The 22,527-nt window shown below is 36.7% G+C and overlaps 3 protein-coding genes across 4 annotated transcripts; all 3 read left to right on the top strand.

Moving 5' to 3' along the window:
• Nucleotides 1-1,793: 1,793 nt before the first annotated feature.
• Nucleotides 1,794-10,544, top strand: LOC111988812 (probable E3 ubiquitin-protein ligase HIP1). Of its 2 annotated transcripts, none has more exons than XM_024020608.2 (6): nucleotides 1,794-2,392; nucleotides 4,808-6,523; nucleotides 8,704-8,754; nucleotides 9,025-9,123; nucleotides 9,246-9,389; nucleotides 10,036-10,544. In XM_024020608.2, exons 2-6 carry the CDS (start codon nucleotides 4,898-4,900, stop codon nucleotides 10,174-10,176), a joined length of 2,061 nt encoding a protein of 686 aa, XP_023876376.1. In that variant the 5' UTR covers nucleotides 1,794-2,392; nucleotides 4,808-4,897; the 3' UTR covers nucleotides 10,177-10,544. The 2 variants fall into 2 exon arrangements, with proteins under 2 accessions (XP_023876376.1, XP_065620364.1); XM_065764292.1 differs by having other exon boundaries at nucleotides 4,823-6,523.
• A 5,652-nt stretch (nucleotides 10,545-16,196) lies between these two features.
• Nucleotides 16,197-17,447, top strand: LOC136063635 (uncharacterized). The gene is made up of 2 exons (XM_065764282.1): nucleotides 16,197-16,889; nucleotides 17,103-17,447. Exons 1-2 carry the CDS (start codon nucleotides 16,197-16,199, stop codon nucleotides 17,445-17,447), a joined length of 1,038 nt encoding a protein of 345 aa, XP_065620354.1.
• A 2,718-nt stretch (nucleotides 17,448-20,165) lies between these two features.
• On the top strand, nucleotides 20,166-20,921 carry LOC136063636 (uncharacterized). The gene is made up of 2 exons (XM_065764283.1): nucleotides 20,166-20,326; nucleotides 20,540-20,921. Exons 1-2 carry the CDS (start codon nucleotides 20,166-20,168, stop codon nucleotides 20,919-20,921), a joined length of 543 nt encoding a protein of 180 aa, XP_065620355.1.
• The last annotated feature ends 1,606 nt before the right edge of the window (nucleotides 20,922-22,527 follow it).

Raw genomic sequence — 22,527 nt, forward strand, 5'->3', positions numbered from 1 at the left:
TTTTTTGCTAAAATACAATCGTCATTGTGAATGTTTTTATTGTTAAGTTTTGGAAAGGGAGTCCAATTACAAAAATGAAATATATAAAAACTAACAAAAAAAATGTTTGGACCTAGTGGGGCCCAACTCCCTTGGGCCCCACCTAGGTTCGTCCCTGGTGATAGATAATTGGAAAGTCCATGCAAAATGATTCATTTTGAAGGGTCTAGAGCAACAAAGAGACCTTTGTCAACATAACTTTTACCAAAAAAGAAAATACACTTGTTAATGATATATGACCTTACACGCACAATTCATTTTAGTTGTGTGTGTGTGCGTGTGTTTTTTTTTTTTTGGGAGATATATCATTTATGTGTAAAATTTGATGTTATTTTTAAGAAAAAATGTATAAAAAATTATTTAATAAAAAATTGAATGTATTTTAACAATTACTCTCAAGTATTCATTAACAAAATCCTTTAATTTATACAACTAGAAGATCATTATGAACTGTATTTATTGCTATTTATTGAACCCTTGAAAGTGTATCTATTCCATAAATTTGCACCTTTTTTAAGATGGTAAGATCATCAATATTTATATTAGTATTTGAATAGTTTGACTTTAATGCATTTTGGTTGGATAAAGATGGTAAGAAATTAAAAGAAGACAGTCACATATTGTAACTGATTATTATTGCTGTCATTATTATTATTATTATTATTATTATACAAGATAGAATTTCTACTCTAGCCTAATCTAAGTGTATATGTGTGTGAAACTCTCTCTTAGAAACTTGAATCTCGATCCTTGCCTCCATATCCCACAAGCATTTATATTTGTGGAGTGACCACCGCATCAAAGGTGCTTGGTGGTCAATTGTTATTTCTTTATCATTAATACTCAAATCCTTCCTCATTATTTTTGTATTTCACTTTATACTTTACCAATCATAACTTATCAAATATTCATTTGATCCTTTTTTTTATATATATAAAATAACTAAAGTTAAGTATTAAAAAAAAAAAAACTACGTGTTAAATTGTAATTGGTAAAGTATAAAGTGAAATAGATGATTTGTATTATTTTTTAAAGAATGATAACAATAATATTTGTCATGGAACCAAATTTACATAATTGTCCTATTCAAAAATTTAAATAATTGGCTATGAACCTTTTTTTTTTTTTGTTGCTTTAATTATTGTGCTTAAATATAAATAAATCTCACATTCCTTGATTTTGAAGATTCCATTGCCATTAAAGTGTGTAAATTGTAAGCATTTTTTTTTTTTTGTAAAATTTTAATTATTAAGGAAGTCTAGCTTAATTTAGGAGTTCAAAATTATTAATTATTAACTGTTAATGAAATTAACAGAATAACGTCTTTTTAATTGTTTTATAATAAACTACTACTAAAAAAAACTATCACTATTGAATAACTAAATAGAAGTAATTTTATCTATAGTATCTAAAATATCATATAACGATCATTAACTTAAACTTTAAATTGTTGATTCTAATTAGTCTAATGGGTAAAATTTATTATTGTCAGAAAAAAATATAATTAAAATTAAAATCCAATTAATTAAGATTAATGAATAAATAATACTAGCTTTTGTAATTTATCTAAAAAAAAACTTTTGTAATTATATATTATGTTAAAAAAAAAATTTGGAGAAACAATTATGTTAAATTTTTGGTTTAACAAAAAAAATTAAAAAAATCCAGGGTCAATTAAAAAAAAAGGAAAAAAAAAAGTGAGCAAAAATAAATCCAAAAAAAGGGTCATAATTGGATTAAACATGTGAAGAGAGAGAGAGAGAGGCTCGTGAAGCTTTTCTATCAAGGCAAGTTGGGACTTTGAATCCAACCCAGATAGACATGAGGAGGGAAAAAATCAAAATCCATAGGAGAGAGAAAGAAAACAAAGCGTTCAAGAAGAGTATAGAACGGACACTTGGTGGAGACCTGAGCTGTTTCCACTTTCCATGTATTTTCAGAGAGAGAGAGAGAGAGAATGAGAGACATGCAGCAAAGTGACACGAGGCTTAGTGAGTGAGGTCTCAAAACTGAAACTGCAAACAATTGGTTAGCAGCCACAAATGCCACCTTACCACCAAAATTGTCTGTTTTTGAAAAATGCAATAATGATTCCATACCATGCTCCTTTGATAATTTCACTATTTCCACATTATTATCCTCCTTAGATACACTCTAATTCTTACCACTGTCCCACCCCCCAATCCAATCTATAAAGCTGCTCCCTTTCCCTTCAGTTTGTTCACACAAAGGCAAAAGGGTGACAGTGAAAGTGAGAGATAGAGAGAAAAGGAGAAGAAGAAGAAGAAGAAACTAGTGGTGGGTTGTGGCCTAAGCTTCATTTCCTGTGTCCACCTACTCTCAGCTATACTGGGTATAATAGCTATAAACCCTCTTCTTTATAGTGGTCATATGTGAGATTAGTGAATGATAATCTAGTGCCTGTTTATCTAATGATTTCTTTTTCTTTTTTCCAAGGTGTGTGTTTTTGAAGTGGGGACTTAATTTTATTCAATTTGATTTATCATTTATGGTCTGTTTAAAATCAATTGATGTGTGTGTGTGTGTGTGTGTGAGAGAGAGAGAGAGAGAGAGAGAGAGAGGAACTATTTTTATATGTTGATTTTGGGATGAAACGTAGTTCTTTGAGAAGGTTTTTGCAAGTTGTTTTAATGTTAAATTAATTTTTCATGATCAATTTAATTTTTGTGGTACAAATCTTGAAGATTGAAACTTTTTGTTTGTAATGACTAATGAAATAGGAAATAATTATTCAATTTAATTTATTATAGTGAAAATCTAGAAGCTTGAAACTTTTTTTGAAAATTTTAATTTAGGTGACATTTGTGATCTAAGGCTTCGAATTCATATGCTCCAATGGTTATTGAAACTCAACTTGATCTCAATTTAGTGTTTCCTTTTTTAATTATATGTTTCATATGGCCTATTCAGTAGATCAACTCATTCTTTATTGTTGACAATATTGATTGGAGAGGGTTTGTTCTTCAATCTTCTTTTTCCTTGCTCTTTCCTTCACAAAAACTCTATTTTAAGTATTTTTCCCTCCTCGAGTAGTCTCATAGTATAGCAGCTATTTAGCAACTGTAAAGCATGTATTCTTGCTGATATCTGCACTGCTGTTAGGGTTTTATGGCTAGATCGTTGGACCAATGAGAATTCTTCATGATTCATTTTGGATGATATAACATCATCAATTAATTTATAAATTATAATTACCTATTAAGACCCTTCGACCTATTCTGCTAAAGCAATTTGTTAGTCTAGGAGATTTATGTATTTCTGTATTTGTTACTGATCGGCTTGAATAAAACCAGTTTGAAGGTCAATAAATGGCATTCCATCTTTTCTTTAACTCATCATTTGATAAATTATTTTTACACTTTTACCTGCAGATTAACATCCTAGGCTTCAATTGAAACATTTGGAGGATGTTAGAAACTGAGTAAGGGAAGGAACGTACTTAAGTAGGGTGTTTTTTTTTTAATCCACTTTGATAAAATTGTTGAAGACAATAACTTGTGGGATACCTGCCATTTCAACTCATTAGTACTTTCAACACAGATACCATTTCATTTGGAAAAATGGTAGGAAGATGATAACTTACAGGAAACTTGGCAATTCATCACATTTTGGTGAAATTGAAGAAGTTATGGAAAGGGCTGTGAAATTATTGAGTAGTCATATTCTCAACCTAGATACCATTTCATTTTTATTAGGGTGAATGTTTGCCAAAAACCAGTTTGTTTGGTTAGTCAAGTAAATTTATTAGAAATTTAAGATTTTTTTAAAGCTACTTGCTTGGAAGGGTATACATGGTTAATGTGCCTATGTGTGAGAAAATTAGAGTTTGGACTGTTTATAGAGAATAAATCATCTATAAAACTTACCCAAACAGAACAAGTTATAAGGAGGTAGTTTGGTGAAATATCTGTCGGTTACTTAGGCTTGTTATCACTGGTTTCTAGGGAGGTTATCTTGTAGTTAGTCTATTCAAGATGAGGTCTTGTAGCAGTGACATCAAAGTTCTCACTATAACTTGGACCAAAAAGACTCAAGACAATGCTACGTTAGTAGGAACATGAATCAAGGTGGGCTGCTGATGAGAATAATGAATTGAAGATAGATAGTTACTTTACAGAGATCCCTTTCCAGTGTTTTGTTAAAATTCTCGTTGGGTAGAGACTAAGAAAATGAGGAGATGAATAGCTGAAGCAGAGATGTGCTTTGGAGGTTTCTTTGACTTTCAAATATTAATGAGATAGAGGAAAACAGATTTATTGTCAGCAACTTCCAGATGTTTTGAGAGTATATTATAGAAAATGAAGAGACAATATGTTGGTAACTGAATTTAGTTGGGATGTGGATTGGAGGGATATCTTGATGAATGACTAGAGAAACAAGATACAAAAATAAAAAGGGAAAAAAACTTAGTAAGATAAAATTTAAAATATATGCATCTGGAAAATCCTGAAAGTTCTATGATAAGAAATTGAAAGTTGATACTCTCTTGACTTTTCTAAGAAAACTCTCTCTCTCTCTCTCCAGTTTTGTAAATGTGATTCAGTTGCAGAAAGTTATGCTCTTGATGTCTCAAATTGTAAATCTTTTCATTTGTGTAGCTTTGTAGATATGTGACTAGTAGATTTGAATTATTCCAGATCTAGCACCTCCTAGTGTTTCCAACAGAAATGTCCATAATTCAAACCCCTCCCCCATTGCAACTATCGAATTATCAAAAAATTAATATCCAGATCTAACTCTATTCCAGGTGCTGTGATTTCAGGCCTGTGGAGAAGACTTTCCGTTTAGACTCCCTCTAGCAATCTGTTGACCTCTGAAGTGACTATTGTAGGCCAAGATGAATGGTCAAGGAAGCACCTCCAACTCATTTCCTCAAATGTTTTACGTTGACCACGGGCCGGATGTCAACAATCTTGGGTTTCTTCAGAATAATGTGTTTGCAACTGATGCTTCAGTTCGTGATGGGCATACTGTTATAGGCCATGTGGGCCAATCTAGTTCCAGTTTGAACACCCAATACCAGAGCAGTGCTCAGGAGTTGCTTGGCAGACATGGATGGCTTTCTTCTGCTAGTGCCTCTGATCAAACTGGTCAAAGGTTTCAAGGAAGGCATTCTGAGCTTAATGTTGCTCCTTTTCAAGAGGTTGCAAATATAATCCCAAATAATGATCAGGTCACAAATAGGCTATCAATTATGCAAGGGGCCAATTCTGGTGCTCTCCCTTGGAACTTAGACTTGAATGCCTTTAATGAGAGCAATAACAGAGATGTCAACCAGAATATGGGGGAAGGTTTAAGCCTGCACCTATTTAAACCTGATGGACTAGAAGCTGATCAGAATCCACATTCCAGCAATTCTTCTATCCCACACATTATATCTTCTGGACTTGCAAGACATATGTTGGAAGAAAATGAAGGCAGAGAGAGTCTGTCATTAGAAGGTAGGCGGCTACCCTGCAAAAGAAGAGCACCTCAAGATGCTCCTGGACTACTGTCTTTGGGTGAAAGTTCAAGCACTGCACAAGGTTCTGGAAATAATGAATGGCTAGCTGTTCCGAGCAGCTTGAATATATCAACTCCTTTGATTATTCCTCCAAATATAAGTCAAACAGAACATTTGGAGAATAGACTTGACATTGGCCTAACGGGAGCATTTTCTGGTGCACACCGAACTTCAAGTGGGGCAGGACAAGCACAAGTTTCCCAGAGAAATATCCGTCTGAGGAGAGGTGCAAATATACAAGATTTTGTACCACCTAATATGGTGGTGAGTGGGACCCCAATAAATTCTCATTTGCATTCATCTGCTCAGCCATACATGTTTTTTCCATTTGATCGAACTACAAACTCAGGCTCAGCAGCAACATCACAAGTTAATGCAACTTATCCAGTGCACCCTTCTGCGCATGTTCCTAGTGTGTTGCAACATCTTCAGCCTTCCCCATGGAGTGATTTGATGTGGTTAAGACATGGTGTGGGATCCATGCCTTCTGTTCATGCTGTCAATGGTGGTGACACTTTGCAGCAAGAAATGAACTCAATGAACATTCCATGGACCACCCTACCTACTGCTGAAACTGAAAGGGGAAATGTGGGACAGAATCCCGGATATTTTAACATTGTCAATAGGAATCCAAACTTTCCTAGAACCATTGCTAATGGTTCTAGAAATGGAACTCTTTCAGTCGCTCCTTTCACAGTTGCTCCTACCAGGGTTCCTGAACCCAACATGGCTGAATTTAGTGGGCAGGGTGGTTACTACCCGCTAAATTTAGGGACTTCTCCGGCATTGAGGGGAATGGAGCTTTCAACAAGAGCTGGTAATGTGAGACCTCCTCAAATACGTCTGAGGTCAGAACTGATAGCAGCAAGACTTGGGAGACAAGCTAGTGGTCATCCTGAAAATCCCCCTGCATTACAGTCCATCAGTGCCTCTCAAAGCAGTGGTAGACTGGCAGCTGAGGTATGCTCAATACATACATACACATATAGTAGAACTTAAAATTTTTCAAAAAGTTGCAGCTATTTAATAATTTTTCTGGAAATCATATAGATGAGATCTCATTGTAAAGATATTGATTAGTAGATAATGCAGAATTGGGTGAAGCCAACCCAAATCTAATTTCTTTCTTGTGTTGGGAGGTTGCAAAACACACGTGAAATTATCCAGTGCACCTGGCATACTACACCTTCCTTTCACATGAAGGCAGACCCAACTGCACATTGGACTACATTTATATGACAAGGAGATGTAGCACACCAGGTTTATGGTATAATTTCTATTGGAGCACAAACTTTGCACAAGAAAGGGACTTCTTTTTTTTTTTTTAATCTTTTAAAAACTTGAAAATATAATATAGATGGGAAAGGAAGAATCACCCTCCTTTCAATATAGAAAACTCCTAATACCACAAGTCAACACGATATTGTGTTGAACCAAGGCCCTCCTTTGAAAGGGGGACAGATACTATCTAGTTACAAAGGCTGTTGAGAAGGTGCTCTGATATAGGGCTATTGGTGGATTTCAAAGGTTGGAAAGTAGAGAGAAAATGGATCTAAAACAAATCAGAAGAAGAAATGGAAAAATTGGCAGAAAAAGAGTGGAGTCTTACCATGATCTTCTCCAAATAAAGAATGATGTAACTCCATATGAATCTGAAGTCAAAGGCTTGGTAGATGTCTGCTGCCAATGGGGAGGAGGCTCACTTCTTTAAGAGTCTACAAAAGAACTTTTGTGATGAAAACTACACATTCCTCCACACCTTCAAGATAGAAGGGAATATGACCTTTTATAGGAGGCAGGAAACCCTAGCTATCCAAGCAACCTTCCTTATGTGCCTAGAGAATATTCGGAGCATCTATGGCAAATATTTTCTTGGTTGGCACATCCTATTATAAGGAAAACTTTAAATATTGTTTAATTTTTAATTTTCCTTTTTTTTTTTAAGCCACTTTTTTATGATGTGGAACCTTGCCAAGGTAGGGCTCGTTAGACCCATCCTTGGGGAGTAAACCACGGATACACGACCCCACACACTAAAACCGTGTATCAAGTAATCCAAGGGAATTCCTAATGGAGAGTCGAACTTGGAATGTTTGGGTCTATAGCTCATCCCAAGCCTCCCACCACTAGGCTGCACTCTAGCGGGTATTTTTTGGCATAATTATAAAGCCAAATAGAAGGCAAAGCCTTTGTCCAAGAATTGGGATTGTTTTGTCTTTCTGGAATTTTTTCTTGCTTTCTTTACATCCCTTTATAGACTGCCTATAGATATACTTGCTCCTGTTCTCAGCCCAACGTGTGCTGGTTAATGGTTACATATGGGGAGCTTTATGACCTCAGACATTGCTAAGAAATAGGGTACCTTCTACCTTTGAATGTATTTTCTGCGAGTGACTTGCAATGGTTGACAGTGTCTCTATACCTTGAAACATTTGCTGTTTAGTTCTGGTGTCAACGTTTTACTTAATTATTAATAGTTAAAAATTAAAAATTAAAAAATTAAAAAAAATTATGATGAGTTATCCATGATCCCCTTTGGCCTTGGTAATCCCCAGATGCTGAACACCACCATTATTGGTAGGTTCTTTTGAAAAATGAGAATCTGTTAATGATGGTTAAGTGATTAAAGGTTCATTCATTGGCCCCACATATAATTCAATCTATTTGTGATTTTTCAAACACAATCAACTTTAGCTTCTATATGAGCAGGGATAAGCCCAATATCCAAAATTTTCCTTCTCCTTCAGAATAAATTAGAAACAGAATTTTATTACCAACTCAACAGAATTTTGTCAATGGAAGACTGGCTTTGCAGTTTATTCTGAATTCTAATTGCAGATTGGTATTTATAATGTAAGGAATGGATAGCTGGTTTTATCACGTTCAACCTTTGAAGAGATTTCCTTTAACAGTCATTACACTTCCCATTTGCAATCTTCTTGCTGTTATAGTAATTTTATTTGTGCTTACACCTACATAGTTTTAAGTATGTAAATATCTGGCCAGAAAAAGAAAACAAATATCTTGTACCCAATAAGCATAAGCAAACAGTTTATACACCATCAACTGGTTTTCCTTTTCAGTATTAGTGTATTATCACTTAATCAGATGTTTGAGTTCCTCTATTTTTTACGTAACAGGTTCTAAATGCCTTGGCACTTGTTCGTAGGGGTGTTACCTTCCGATTTCGGGTAGGTATTAGCTATCTCTTTACATGTTGCTATCAAGTTCCATATTGCTTCAATAATGCTAAACATCGTATTATTTTTCTTCATGTTATAAATGCTAGAATCATTAGTGGTGGTATGAGCAGAAAATTGATAGGGATGTTATCAACATGTCATATTTGTACACTTCCTCAAAATAATTATTAGTTGTTGCAAGAATGGGTTTCCATTACCAAAATAGTTCCGGTCTGTTTTGATTTCATCAAGTTCTGATACCTGATGGTGATTTTCCAGAATGTTCTGGTTATTAACCATTCAGTTTTATATGCTGTACACGAGGAGGATGATATGCATGAGGACATGCGTCTTGATGTAGATAACATGTCTTATGAGGTAACACTTAAAAAAATTGGTACCTTACAAGCTTAGCATTTTTTGAAAAATAAATTATTTTACTTTCCATCTTCTGGCCGTTCATTATAGAAGACAGCTTGAAATAACAATTTTTGGCTTAGGAATTACTGGGCTTGGAAGAGCAAATTGGGAATGTTTGCACTGGACTTAGTGATGAAGCTATTTTAGCAAATTTGAGGTGGCAAAAATATGAGCCCATCGCATTAGGGTCTCCAGTGGAGAATGAATCATGCTGCATCTGTCAGGTTAGTGCCACTCTTTTGTCCTCCCCTCCAGTGGTAGTTAGAAAGAAGAATACTAGAAGACAATGTGGTTCATGAAGTAATTCTTGCGATTTAATTTTGATATTGATACTACCTCTATTCTGTGAAATAATTTAGTGCACCTGATGCGCATACCTTCTTCTCATATAAAGTTAGAGCCCACTCGTGGGTCCTTCACATGGGACCGCATTAAAGTGATAGAGGTGTATGAAATAAAATCTCATCCGTCATTTTGTTGGTCATGTTTAGAAAATCCAAACTTTTAAAGGAACATCATTTATTACGTTGTTATTTTAAATATAAAGATACAAGTTTCCAAAATTATCCTCAAACTTTAGTAGAAGAAGGAATCAACATTTTAAGTAAAGAGTAAGTAGGAAAATTATTGGTATTGTATTCATTGACTTTTCAAAGAGAACTATATTTTGGGACATCCCAAAATGAAATAGATAACCATCAAAATGGGATGGAGATCATGGTTTTGTTTTTGCCTGTTTTTACTGTAGCCTGCTTAGTCCTTGTTAGATTACTGAATTGATTCTTACCTGCAACTTTTCATTCTGCCTTATTGTTTCTTGTTTTCGCTATTTAATTTGATCTGTCTTCCACTTTTGGAATCGCTTTGCAGGAGGAATATGTTCATGGAGATGGCCTTGGGAAGCTGGATTGTGGGCATGACTTTCACCATGCCTGTATTAAACAGTGGCTAGTGCAGAAGAATTCCTGCCCCATTTGCAAAAGGACAGCACTGGCTGTTAGAGACAGATAATTAATTTCTGAGCTATTTTTGCAAACTAGAGAAAAACCAGAGAAAAGTTCTTTCGTGCGCGTGGATGGCATCTTTATTATCTTTATAGACATCATAAATTTTTTATTATTAATTTTAAATATAACACAGTTTTCGATTTGCAACAATGTGCAAGCCCTTTAGATGCCTTGGTGCCTCATGGTCTTGCCTTTTCCTTGTAGAAGGCAATAGTTTCTATGGCTGGGGTGACATGCTAGGGCATTGGCCTGCTAGTGGGGATGTGGTATATAGAACAAAATTTTCCAAACTTCTGTGTACTCTTGGGTTCATGGATTCAGTAAGCAACAGTTTGTCAATTTGAAAATTGATTAAAGTTGAATTGATTTCAATGTACAAAATTTACATATTGGAGCATATATATACATATATATATATATAGAGAGAGAGAGAGAGAGAGAGAGGAAGGGAGAGAGAGAGAGAGAGAGAGAGAGGGGGGGGGGGGGGGGGGGGAAGAGCCTAGCTTAATCCTAATCAAGTCCTTGTAGGACTAGGATTGCTTGCCCTGAAGGTACAGGTTTGAGCTTTATAACGTGTCTGGCCCAATGGGCTCCACTATATCTAATAGTCAAATAGCAGGTTAATAAATGGAACCTCTTCCCTGGAAAATTAGGGAACTTTTATGACTTTATAGACAATATTTCATAAGAAGACTGCCTTGTTGACTAGGCTTTCATTTGCTGGAATTAAAGTTGTTTTTAATCTTCCTCCTTGATGTTGCTATGTTGGTTCATTTGGAAAATTTTTGGTTTTACTGCTTTGTGTCTTTTCACTTTTGAGTTTCTTTTTTTTTTTTTTTTTTTTTTTTTTTTTGATAATATAGTATTTCAAAGTTTAAACATATGACGCTTACTCCATGATAATTGCTCTTTATCATCAAGTTAAGACGTCAATTGATTGTGTAAACAATGATCGAACCCTAAATATCTTATTTAGCGATTAAAAAAAAATTACCAATTAAGATAACGTATATCTTTTGAGTTTTGATGAGGTTAGTAAAATTTCCTAGCTTGGTAGATTGAGTGTGCGTTTGTGAAGCAGTGAAAATTATAAATTATTTCACTATTTAGCTTATTTTGCTATTATTCATGGGCTTTACTGCATTTTTTGGTATTATTTATGTGTCACATTGTACTATTTCAACTAATTTTTACCTTTACCACAGTATTTTCAACAATAAGTTTTCAATTTCAGCAAAATAAGCAGTATCCAAACAGATTCTAAATATTACTAATTGTCTAGTAAGAAAAAATAAATATATAAAGAATGTTACTAATTGTATAACACTTCTTCAATGGGCACAGCTCTTACCACATTTTGGTCACAATTTGCTTCAATGGCAAATGGTGGACAGCTATTGTCATATTGATTCAACAATTTCATTTTTACTACTCATAATCGACTACTTAAACTAATCTATATTTATATGATATCTAAAAGTTTAAACGTAACATTTATTATTACTATGCTTCTGTTAAGTTCCATCAACATAGCATTTTAATTCACTTTTGTCAATTTTAATTGTAAGATCTATTAGTAAATAATTTTTTAGTAAATAACTAAATGAGTTAATTTAATTATTTTGTCCAAATCTATTACTACATTAAGTTATTTAAGAATTTTTAAATTAATATTAGTCAAATAATGAGATCTTTTAAATAATGCATCTTATGAATGTTTTTATTTAAATATAAAAAAGAACATTTTAACGATATGGTTTACTAACTAAAAAACTTACAAAGTAACATGACTGATTAGTTTCACATCAAAAATATAATAAACAAATTCCTAGTTATTTTTTTGTGATATTGTATTTAATACAAATTTTATTACGTATAATATATAAAAGTTAAAGTGTAATATTTATTATTGCTGAGCCATATCAGCATAGTATTTTAGTTTACTTCGATCCACTTAAGCCGATTCGGTCATTTTCAGTCTACTTTTTGTCCATTCAGTCTACTCAAGTCCATTCGGTCCAATTCAATTCATTTTATTCCATTTTGGACTAATTATGCCTTAAATTGATTTTTTTTTTTTTTTATGAGTTGTCTTTTTAGTTCTAGACTCAAATTTTCTTTTTCTTTTTTCTTAAATTTTAAGTTGAAAAGTATGAAATTTTATTCTATTTGAGCCAAACTCTTTAATTTTGGGCTAAAAAATACAAACAAAAATATACATTAGAAATTTGAGATATAAGCCATAAAAAAACAATAAATATGATTAATATTCAAAAGTTAAAGTATAGTATTTATTGTTGCTATACTTTTTTGAACCATATAAGCTTAACATTTTGGTTCATTTTGTACACTTTGGTCCACTTAGTCCATTTTGGCCTAATTGGGCCTTAAATTGATTTTTTGGTGGGGTGCCTTTTTAGTTTTGGGCTTAAATTTCTATTTTTATTTTATTAATTTTTTAGGTTGAAAATTATGAATAATTATTCTATTTGGGACAAACTCTTTAATTTTGAACTAAAAATACAAATGAAATAAACATTAGAATTAGAGATATAAGTCCTAAAAAAACAATAAAAATGATAAATAGTCAAAAGATTACCTTAAAATTCAAGTTTTAATAATATAGGCAGCATACTTATATTTGGAAAGAAAAAAAAATGCTACAATTCATTTTATTAGAATCTTGAATTTTTTATTCATAATTTTTGAATGATTAGATCTTATCTATACTATGTATAAGAGGATTCCTCTCTTTCTTCTTTTTTATTTTTTTTTATACAAGATATAAATTCTACTCTAACTCAATTTAAGTGTAAATGTGTGTGAAACTCTCTCTTGGAGACTTGAACCCTAGCCCATATCCCCCACACCCCACAAGCGCTTATACTTGTGAAGTGACCATCGCACATCCTTGGTGCAGTGGTAGATTCCTCTCTTTCAACTAAATTTTTATGTGGTTCAAAAATATCCTTATTAATGAAGGGTAACTTCATTTAGAAATAGAGTCATAAATGTCAAATAATAAATTTCATTTTGAATTCAAAAAAAGAACTTCTAAAATTTAAATTTTTTTTCTTTCACGTTCAAAAAAAAATTACAGTTACTGCTTATCTCTAAAATTTATCATTTTTATTGTTTTGAAAAATAAAAATAAAAAATTTCTAAATTATAATAAATGCAAATTATTAACTTTTACCAAAAACGAAAAATAAAAGAGCTTTTGATCACGCACTCATGTGTGTGCTCAGAAGCTAATTATCATATTATATATTTAATAAACAAAAATTATTTTAATTATGATTTTAAAAAAAAAATACAACACAACTTAAATCATTTTAATTATAATTAGTTGATCTTTTAATATTATCTTACTAAAAAATATTTTAAAATAACTAACATTTATTAAAAGCTGTACAGAAACATATGCAATTCCTAATTTCCTATAAAAAAAGAAAAGAAAAAAAGAAACATGAGCAATTCTAGAGTAGTACAACAGTGGGATCTCTCTGTAGAAACAACATAATAACATCTAATGATGTTTACCAAAAAAAAAAATCTAATGATAATAATAATAATTGTCAGATGGAGGAAAATGATAAATCCTTAACTTTTCTATTTGTCTTGCTCCGTTAATTCTTTATCTAATCTACCCATACATGCATTATTAGTTTCCTAATTTCCTTGGAAAAGTTGTGGATACGACACTGGGTCAATCTGAAAAGATCGTATTAGACAGGACAAAAGCAATAGGAAATATGCATTCGAGATGCGTTTATTACATTTTGCTTCATGTTCACCAAACTGTTTCATCTGCTTTTCATTTCTATTTCATTACCCCTAGGCCCTAGCCCTTGGGTATGTTTTGGTTGACATTTTCCTCCCATTTCTCTCTTCTTGAGAAATTGTAGCATGAACCAAAAATAGAATTTAAGAACGAAAATTATATTAAAATTCAAAAAAAAATATATTGTAAGCATCCATTTGGTGTTAAAAAAAAAAAAATATATATATATATATATATAAAAACTAAAGAAAAGACACAAAACAATTGTTTCTCAATACATTCCCAATCATTTATTTATCAAAATATATTTCACCATTCTTTTAAATCCCGAAAATAATTTATGATTAAGTATATACTAAATTTCGCAACAATTTCTCTTTCAAGTACAAAATCAAATAATTTTAAAAAAAAATCTTCCTTTTTATTATGAAATTTAGCTTTGACAATATTTATGACTAATAACACTTATCTTGTAGGTGTAATATAAACAAGAAGAGTAAGCACAAATACAATCATTCTATAAATGTTATTGATTTGTTAATCCATACCAACACACACATACACAATTTTTACAAATAAATTATTTTAAAATGTTTTTCTTTTAGGGGAGGAGGGATCACAAGTTATAGGTTAGCCGACCATTATTTTTCTTATCCTCTTTAGACCAGTTGAATTCTTAAATAGACCAAACTTCAAATATTAATAACTATACAAGAAAAACTTAGTTATAAATAAAATTTAGGTATAATACCTTACTTTCCTAATTAAATTCCACCATGTTATTGCATTGACTAAGAAATTATATTGTTGAATTTATTTATCTTTGGAAAAGATAACACAATCTTTTTTTCTTTTTCTTTTTTTGTATTGTCTAATACAATCATGTAGTTAAATTCAATTCTAAGATCTAAAGTAAGATACCTAAGAAATTATACCTAAATTTTGTCTCAAATATGTTTATTTAAAAATAATAATTTTGAAAGAGAAAAGAAGAAAAGGCATTACGGCCAAGAAGCCATGAGTCATGACTCTCATTGGTATTCGTCTCATTGGGCTTATCCCTGCTCATATAGAAGCTAAAGTTAATTGTGTTTGAAAAATCATAAATAGATTAGAATATATGGGGGGCCAACCGGCCAACAAATGAGCCTTTAATCACTTAATCATCACTCACGGATTCTCATTTTCCAAAAGAACCTACCAATAATGGTGGTGTTCTTCAGCATCTGGGGATTACCAAGGCCAAAGGGGATCATGGATTACTCATCATTTTTTTTTTTTAACTACTAATAATTAAGTAAAATGTTGGCACCAGAATTAAACAGCAAATGATTCAACGTATAGGGACACTGTCAACCATTGCTGGTCACTCTCAGCAAATACATTCAAAGGTAGTGAAAGGGAAAAAATGTACGGCTACGAAACCTAGTATAACGGACCGGGTTGTTTATTGTTTATGGGCTGAAAAGTAGACGAGCCTGTTATGTGCAAGACCTGGTGAGGACGGATCCGAAGTGGACGGATGAACAATAGACGAACTGATTGGCCATGGGCTGGCTAGGACCTCTTGATAGGAATACTTGCGGCCCATTATCATAAAATCTTAAACAAAATCCTAATGCAAGAGGGATTCTAGAGATTACGTACAAGATCTTCTCTATAAGGAAAAGACTTGTCCACCACGTTTTGGACTCTTAAAGATGATTTCTACAAGGAAAAGACTTCTACTCCAAGTAAAAGAGGTCAACTTTTGACTATTATAAAAGTCCTAATACCCTCACAAATCAAGGTACGCATAATTGACCATCTCTAGCACTTTGGAGTTGTAAAAGATTCTAACTTGACATTCGGAGGGTATTTGGCCGGCACCACACCGGTGCTCTCTGTAGGTTTTTCTCTTTCGTGCTGTGCAGGTGATTTTTTAAGAGTGTGAGCGACGTGTAATTCATTGGTGGTTTTTCAGACTTCATCAATTGGCGTCATCTGTGGGAAAGAAGAAGTGATCGAACGTTGCTTCATCCCTGAGACAGGAGGGTTGCATGGTGCTCACTCGCTCGATGGTAACCACCAACGACATCCAAGGAGAGCAACCACCCACAACCGCCCTCGAGAGACAAGTTCGAACTCTCACCGCGGCCGTGGAACGTCTCACCAAACAAAACCACGACTTAGAAGAACAGCTGCATCAGAAAAACACAGCACCCAACAACTAGAGGAAGGACCAGGAAGGTACCAGCGCCATGCAAAGAGATCGAGAAGGGCCTGAAGGCAGCAATGCCCCAAGTAGGCCAGAGCGGCAAAACGCGAGCCTCTCATCCCTCATGGACACAACTCCACCTCCTATTTTCGCAGAGATGCAAGCGATGAAGGAACAGATGGAGGTCATGATGAACGCCTTCAAGGGACGAGAGTCCAGCGATCTTGACGAACTAGTGAACCGAACCGACTCTCCATTCACCGCCCCCGTCAATTCCTTTCCCCTACTGCATAAGTTCTGGATGCCACAGATAGAGAGTTACGACAGGGTCAAGGATCCCCTAGATCACCTGGAGACCTTCAAGACCTTGATGCATCTACAAGGGGTACCGGACGAAATCATGTACAGGGCCTTCCCTACAACGCTGAAAGGTCCCGCGAGAATATGGTTCAGTTGGTTGACGCCGAACTCCATCAGCACTTTCAAAGAGTTGAGCGCTCAGTTCACCTCACACTTTATAGGGGGACATAAGTACAAGAAATCCATTGCATGCTTAATGAGCATTAGACAGAGAAAGGACGAGACGTTGAGATCCTACATAACCTGCTTCAATAAGGAAGCGTTTTCGATCAATGAAGCCGATGACAAAATACTAGTCGCAGCCTTCACAAACGGGTTGCGAAAGGGTAAGTTTTTGTTCTCACTATACAAAAACGACCCCAAGACCATGTCAGAGGTACTCTACAGGGCCACTAAGTACATGAACGCAGAAGACGCGCTACTAGCCTAGGAGGAAAAACCCAGGAAGAGAGAGCGACAGGGGGACACACGGTAGCAAAAAAGACCAAGGACAAGAGACAGAAGGGACGAAAGGCGTCCTAAACCCCTAGGAGGAAGGTTCACAAGCTTCACACCACTGAATGCCCCAATAGACCAAGTCCTGATGCAGATCAAGGACGAGGGGGCACTGACGTTTCCAGGGAAACTGAAAAGCGATCCAAGCAAACGACCACGAGACAAGTACTGTCGTTTCCACCGAGATCACAGTCATGACACGGCCGATTGCTATGACTTAAAGCAGCAGATTGAGGCCCTCATCAGACAAGGAAAATTGCAGAAATTCGTCAACAAAGAGAGAGTGGATCCTAATCACCAAGAGCAGGCCCCCCGACGGGATAATGAGCGTCCTAGACCCCCTATCGGAGACATAAGGATGATTGTGGAGGGGACCGCAACTACTGGCTCCTCCAAAAAAGCTCGAAAGACGTACCTTAGGATGGTCCAGAACGTCTAGCTAACAGGCTCTGCACCTAAGATAGCATGGAGGGAAAACCCCATCATTGGATTTTCTGAGGAAGACGTAAGAAGAATCCACCACCCACACGACGACGCACTAGTTGTCAGCGTACATATCGGGGAGTATAATGTTCACCGAGTATTGGTCGACAACGACAGCTCGGCAGATATCCTATACTATCCAGCGTTCCAGCAAATGAGGATTGACAAAACGCGATTGATACCAACGAATGCTCCACTTGTCGGTTTTAGAGGAACAAGGGTATTCCCATTAGGCTCAATCACACTTTCGGTAACGGTGGGCGATTATCCACGAGAAATCACTAGGGACGTAACATTCCTTGTGGTGGACTGCTCGTCTGCTTACAATGATATTCTCGAACGACCCACACTTAACTCGTGGAAAGCAGCAACATCGACGTACCACCTAATGATCAAGTTCCCTACGGATTATGGGATTGGGGAGTTGCAAGGAAACCAAGTGGCCGCCCGAGAATGCTACATTGCCATGCTAGAAATGGAAGATCACCAGCAAACCATGTGTATAGAAGAACAGTGGACCGTAGCAGAACCGGTTGAAGAGCTGGAAGAGATAATACTCGATGAATCAAAGCCTGAGCAAACGACTAGGATAGGGACATTAGCTAGCCAGCCAGTGCATTAAGCCCTCACGGCATTCCTCAGGAGGAACCAAGACGTATTCGCATGGAGCCACGAGGACATGCCCGGAATTGATCACTCTGTCATGATTCACAAGCTTAACGTGAACCCTGCATCCCCACCCATCCGGCAGAAAAAGCGAGCGTTCGCTCCGGAATGAGACCGAGCGATAGCGGAAGAGGTTAGGAAACTACTTGAGGCGGATTTCATTCGGGAAGTATATTACCCAGAATGGTTGGCGAATATAGTCATGATCAAGAAGGCTAACGGGAAGTGGTGAATGTGCGTCGATTTCACAGACCTCAACAAGGCATGCCCAAAGGACAATTACCCCCTCCCGTGGATAGATGCTCTAATCGACTCAACAGCCAGACACCAGCTCTTAAGTTTTATGGATGCATTTTCAGGCTGCAATCAGATCAAGATGAAGGAAGCTGATAAAGAGAAAATGTCATTCGTCACCAGCCAAGAACTTTTTTGCTATAAGGTGATGCCATTCGGACTCAAGAACGTGGGGGCGACATACCAGAGACTAATGAACAAAATGTTCGCACACCAGATTGGGAGGAACGTACAAGTCTATGTTGATGACATGTTGGTCAAGAGCTTGCGCGAAAATGACCACCTGAATGACCTCTAGGAGATGTTCGACACCCTTCGATCATACAACATGAAGCTGAATCCAAGCAAGTGCGTGTTCGGAGTAACGACAGGGAAATTCTTGGGATTTATGGTATCCCAAAGAGGTATAGAGATCAACCTAGAAAAGATACAGGCTATCATAAAGCTAGAGCCGCCAAGGACGGTAAAAGATGTGCAAAGCTTGAATGGCAAAATTGCGGCCTTGAACAGATTCGTCTCTAAAGCAATGGACAAATGTCTACCATTCTTCCGCACCTTGAGGAAATCATTCGAGTGGACGGATGAGTGTCAGCAGGCATTTGAAGACCTGAAAAAATACCTCGCCTCTCCACCATTGCTCAGCCCGTCCAAACCAGGGGAAGAACTCTATTTGTACCTAGCGGTTTCACGGGCAACGGTAAGCGCGGCCTTAGTAAGAGAAAAGGAAGGAACTCAGCGACCCGTCTATTTCATAAGTAGGGGATTCCGGGGGGCAGAAGAAAGGTACCCTCAGATGGAGAAGCTCACCTTCACGCTGGTAACTGCAGCACGAAAACTCAAACCGTATTTCCAGGCCCATACCATCATAGTCTTGATGGATCAACCCCTAAAAAGAGCAATGAGCAGCCTTGAAGCTGCAGGACGAATGGCTCTATGGGCAATAGAGCTGAGCGAGTTTGACATACATTATCGACAGCGAACTGCAATAAAGGGGCAAGCAGTGGCAAACTTCATTGTCGAGGACACTCAAACAGAAGACAAAGGGGCAGACGCCCTCAGACAATGGAGCATCCACACGGACGGATCTTCAAACAGGCAAGCTGGAGGTGCTGGTGTGGTAATTCAAGCCCCTGACGGAGATAAAATCGAGTGCATGATTCGGCTAGATTTCCCAACGACCAACAATGAGGCCGAATATGTAGCATTGGTGGCGGGATTAGACCTCGTAAAGGCAGCAGGTGCCAAGGACATGGTCGTACATTGCGATTCTCAGGTAATAACCAGTCAGATTAGTGGCATTTATGAGTGCAGAAGTGAAAGGATGAAGAAATACCTGGAAGAAGTCAAGAATCAGATCGGCAGCCTCAAAGTTACATTCGTCCAAATCCCAAGGGAAGAGAACGAATGTGCCGACCGTTTGGCAAAAGCAGCCTTCGCAGAGTTTATGATAGTCTCCGATCAGGTATTGTTGTTTATCCAAAATTCCTCAATTATTGACGACGAAACAAAAGTGCAAAAGGTGAATTTCGAAAACAATTAGACTACGCCATTAATAGCATACCTGAAGACGGGCACGTTACTAGAAGGAAGAGATGCAGCCAGGAAACTGAAAGTCCAAGCCTCGCAGCTTATAATGATCAATGATGTCTTATACAAAAGGGAATTTTCACGACCATACCTAAGGTGTTTGGGCCACGAGGAAGCAGACTACATAATGAGAGAAGTCCATGAGGGTATCTGTGGAAACCATTCAGGGGCACAATCCTTAGCACACAAATTGATCCAAGCAGGGTACTATTGGCCTACAATGCAAAAGGACGCACAAGCCTACGTCATGACTTGCGACAAATGTCAAAGGTTCAGTAACCTGATCAGGTGACCAACCAAAGAGCTGACACCCATGACGGCCCCTTGGCCATTCGCCCAATGGGGACTAGACATCATGGGCCCCTTCCTGACGGCAGCAAGGCAGCTAAAATTTCTGGTAATTAGGATCGACTATTTCACTAAGTGGATGGAGGCGGAAGCCTTGGAAACTATCACGGAGAGGAACATCTGAAGTTTTGTATGGAGGAATATCATATGCAGGTTCAGGATACCCAGAGTACTCATCTCCGACAACGGAAAACAGTTCGACAACAATGCGTTCAAAGACTTCTGTTTGGAACTAGGTATTAGGAATCACTACTCGTCACCCGCACACCCACAGGCCAACGGGCAAGTCGAAGTCACAAACCGGTCCTTACTCAAAATCATCAAGACCCAGCTTGATGGGGCAAAAGGCATCTGGCCTGACGAGCTACCAAGTGTCTTATGGGCATATCGTACTACGGCAAGAACACCCACTGGGGAAACACCATTTAGACTAGCATACGGAAGCGAGGCTATCATTCCAGCAGAAGTAGGGCTTACGAGCTATCGAGTGGAGAACTACAACGAGGATAAGAATGAAGAGGCCATGCGGCTTTAGCTAGACCTGGTGGATGAAGCCCGGGCTACAGCAGAGCAGAGGTTAGCGCGATACCAGAACCTCACGACAAAATACTACAACTCCAATGTCAGACACAGAGACTTTCAGATTGGAGATCTTGTGCTACGGAAGGTAATGGAGGCAACTAAAGATCCTTCACAAGGAAAGCTTGGCCTCAGCTGGGAAGGACCCTACAAGATCTCGTCATGGCAGAGGAAGGGGACCTACCACCTCGAAACCATGGACGGACGGAAGCTACGACACCCATGGAACACAGAGCACCTTCGAAAATACTACCAGTAGAGACGGTGTGAAGATATGAAGAGCAACAACACTTCCCAATTTCCTAGTTTATCATTTAGTTTTCCTATTTTTTACTTCAAACGATTCTTTCTATAAGTACCTTTTTAAGCCCAAGGGGGCAGGTATTTTTTTTTTGGCTTGTTACAAACATATGGTTTTCATTTAATTTTTAAGAGGAATATTCAGATTCGACTATGTTTGTTGTTTACTTAAGAAAATGGACGGATATAAACTAAGTCCACAAGATGGACGGATCGTCCTAAAAGGATGATAACTCTTGAAGTCCAAAGAATGGACGGGTAAAAAATTAAGTCCACAAGATGGACAGATCATCCTAAGAGGATGATGACTCTTAAAGTCCAAAGAATGGACGGATATAGACTAAGTCCAAAGAATGGACGGGTAAAAAACTAAGTCCACAAGTAGGACGGATCATCCTAAGAGGGTGATGACTCTTTAAATCCAAAGAATGAACGGATAAAAGACTAAGTCCACAAGATGGAAAAATCATTCTAAAAGGATAATGACTCTTAAAGTCCAAAGAATGGACGGATAAAAAGCTAAGTCCACAAGATGGACGGACCATCCTAAGAGGATGATGACTTTTAAAGTCTAGAAAATGGGCAGAAAAGTTCACAAGGTGGACGGATCATCCTAAGAGGATAATAACCCCTAAAAAGTCCAAAAATCCACAAGATGAATGGATCATCCTAAGAGGATAATAACCCTTAAAAAGTCCAAAAAATAAACAAAGTCCACAGGATGGACGGATCATTCAAAGAGGATGAAAATTTGAGTCCATACAATGGACGGCTAAAACCTACGTCCACAAGACTGGATGGATCGTCCCAATAGTATAAAAAAGGACGAAGCGCATAAACTGGACGGAGTCTATTTAAAAGTGTTAAGATCCAAAATCCACGAAAAACAAAAATATACTCGAATAAAGTAAGACGGGTGCATTTCACAAGAATAAAATAAAGGTTGACGAACCTTGCAGAGTTTAACAAATATATAAAGAAAAGCCCTAGAAGGGCAATGTTCAAAAGCCCCAAAACATGACGGGGAATAAGAAATTGTTCTACACTTTTTTCTTAAAAAAATAAAAAAAAAATAAAAAAAACTAAATTATTACAGATTTTCAGCAGGTGTATCTCTCTCCTCGCCATGACAGGCCTGATCATCCTTAGGACCACTTTCGACAACCGTCTGGTCAATAAGAGCTTCACGGATGGGAGGGTTCTCACCAAAGAGAGCATCTGTATCATCTGACTAGATGGGTTGAACGAATGTTTGCTTGGGG

The sequence above is a fragment of the Quercus suber genome, unplaced genomic scaffold, assembly GCF_002906115.3.
Source record: "Quercus suber isolate HL8 unplaced genomic scaffold, Cork oak 2.0 scaffold_549, whole genome shotgun sequence".
NCBI lineage: Eukaryota > Viridiplantae > Streptophyta > Magnoliopsida > Fagales > Fagaceae > Quercus > Quercus suber.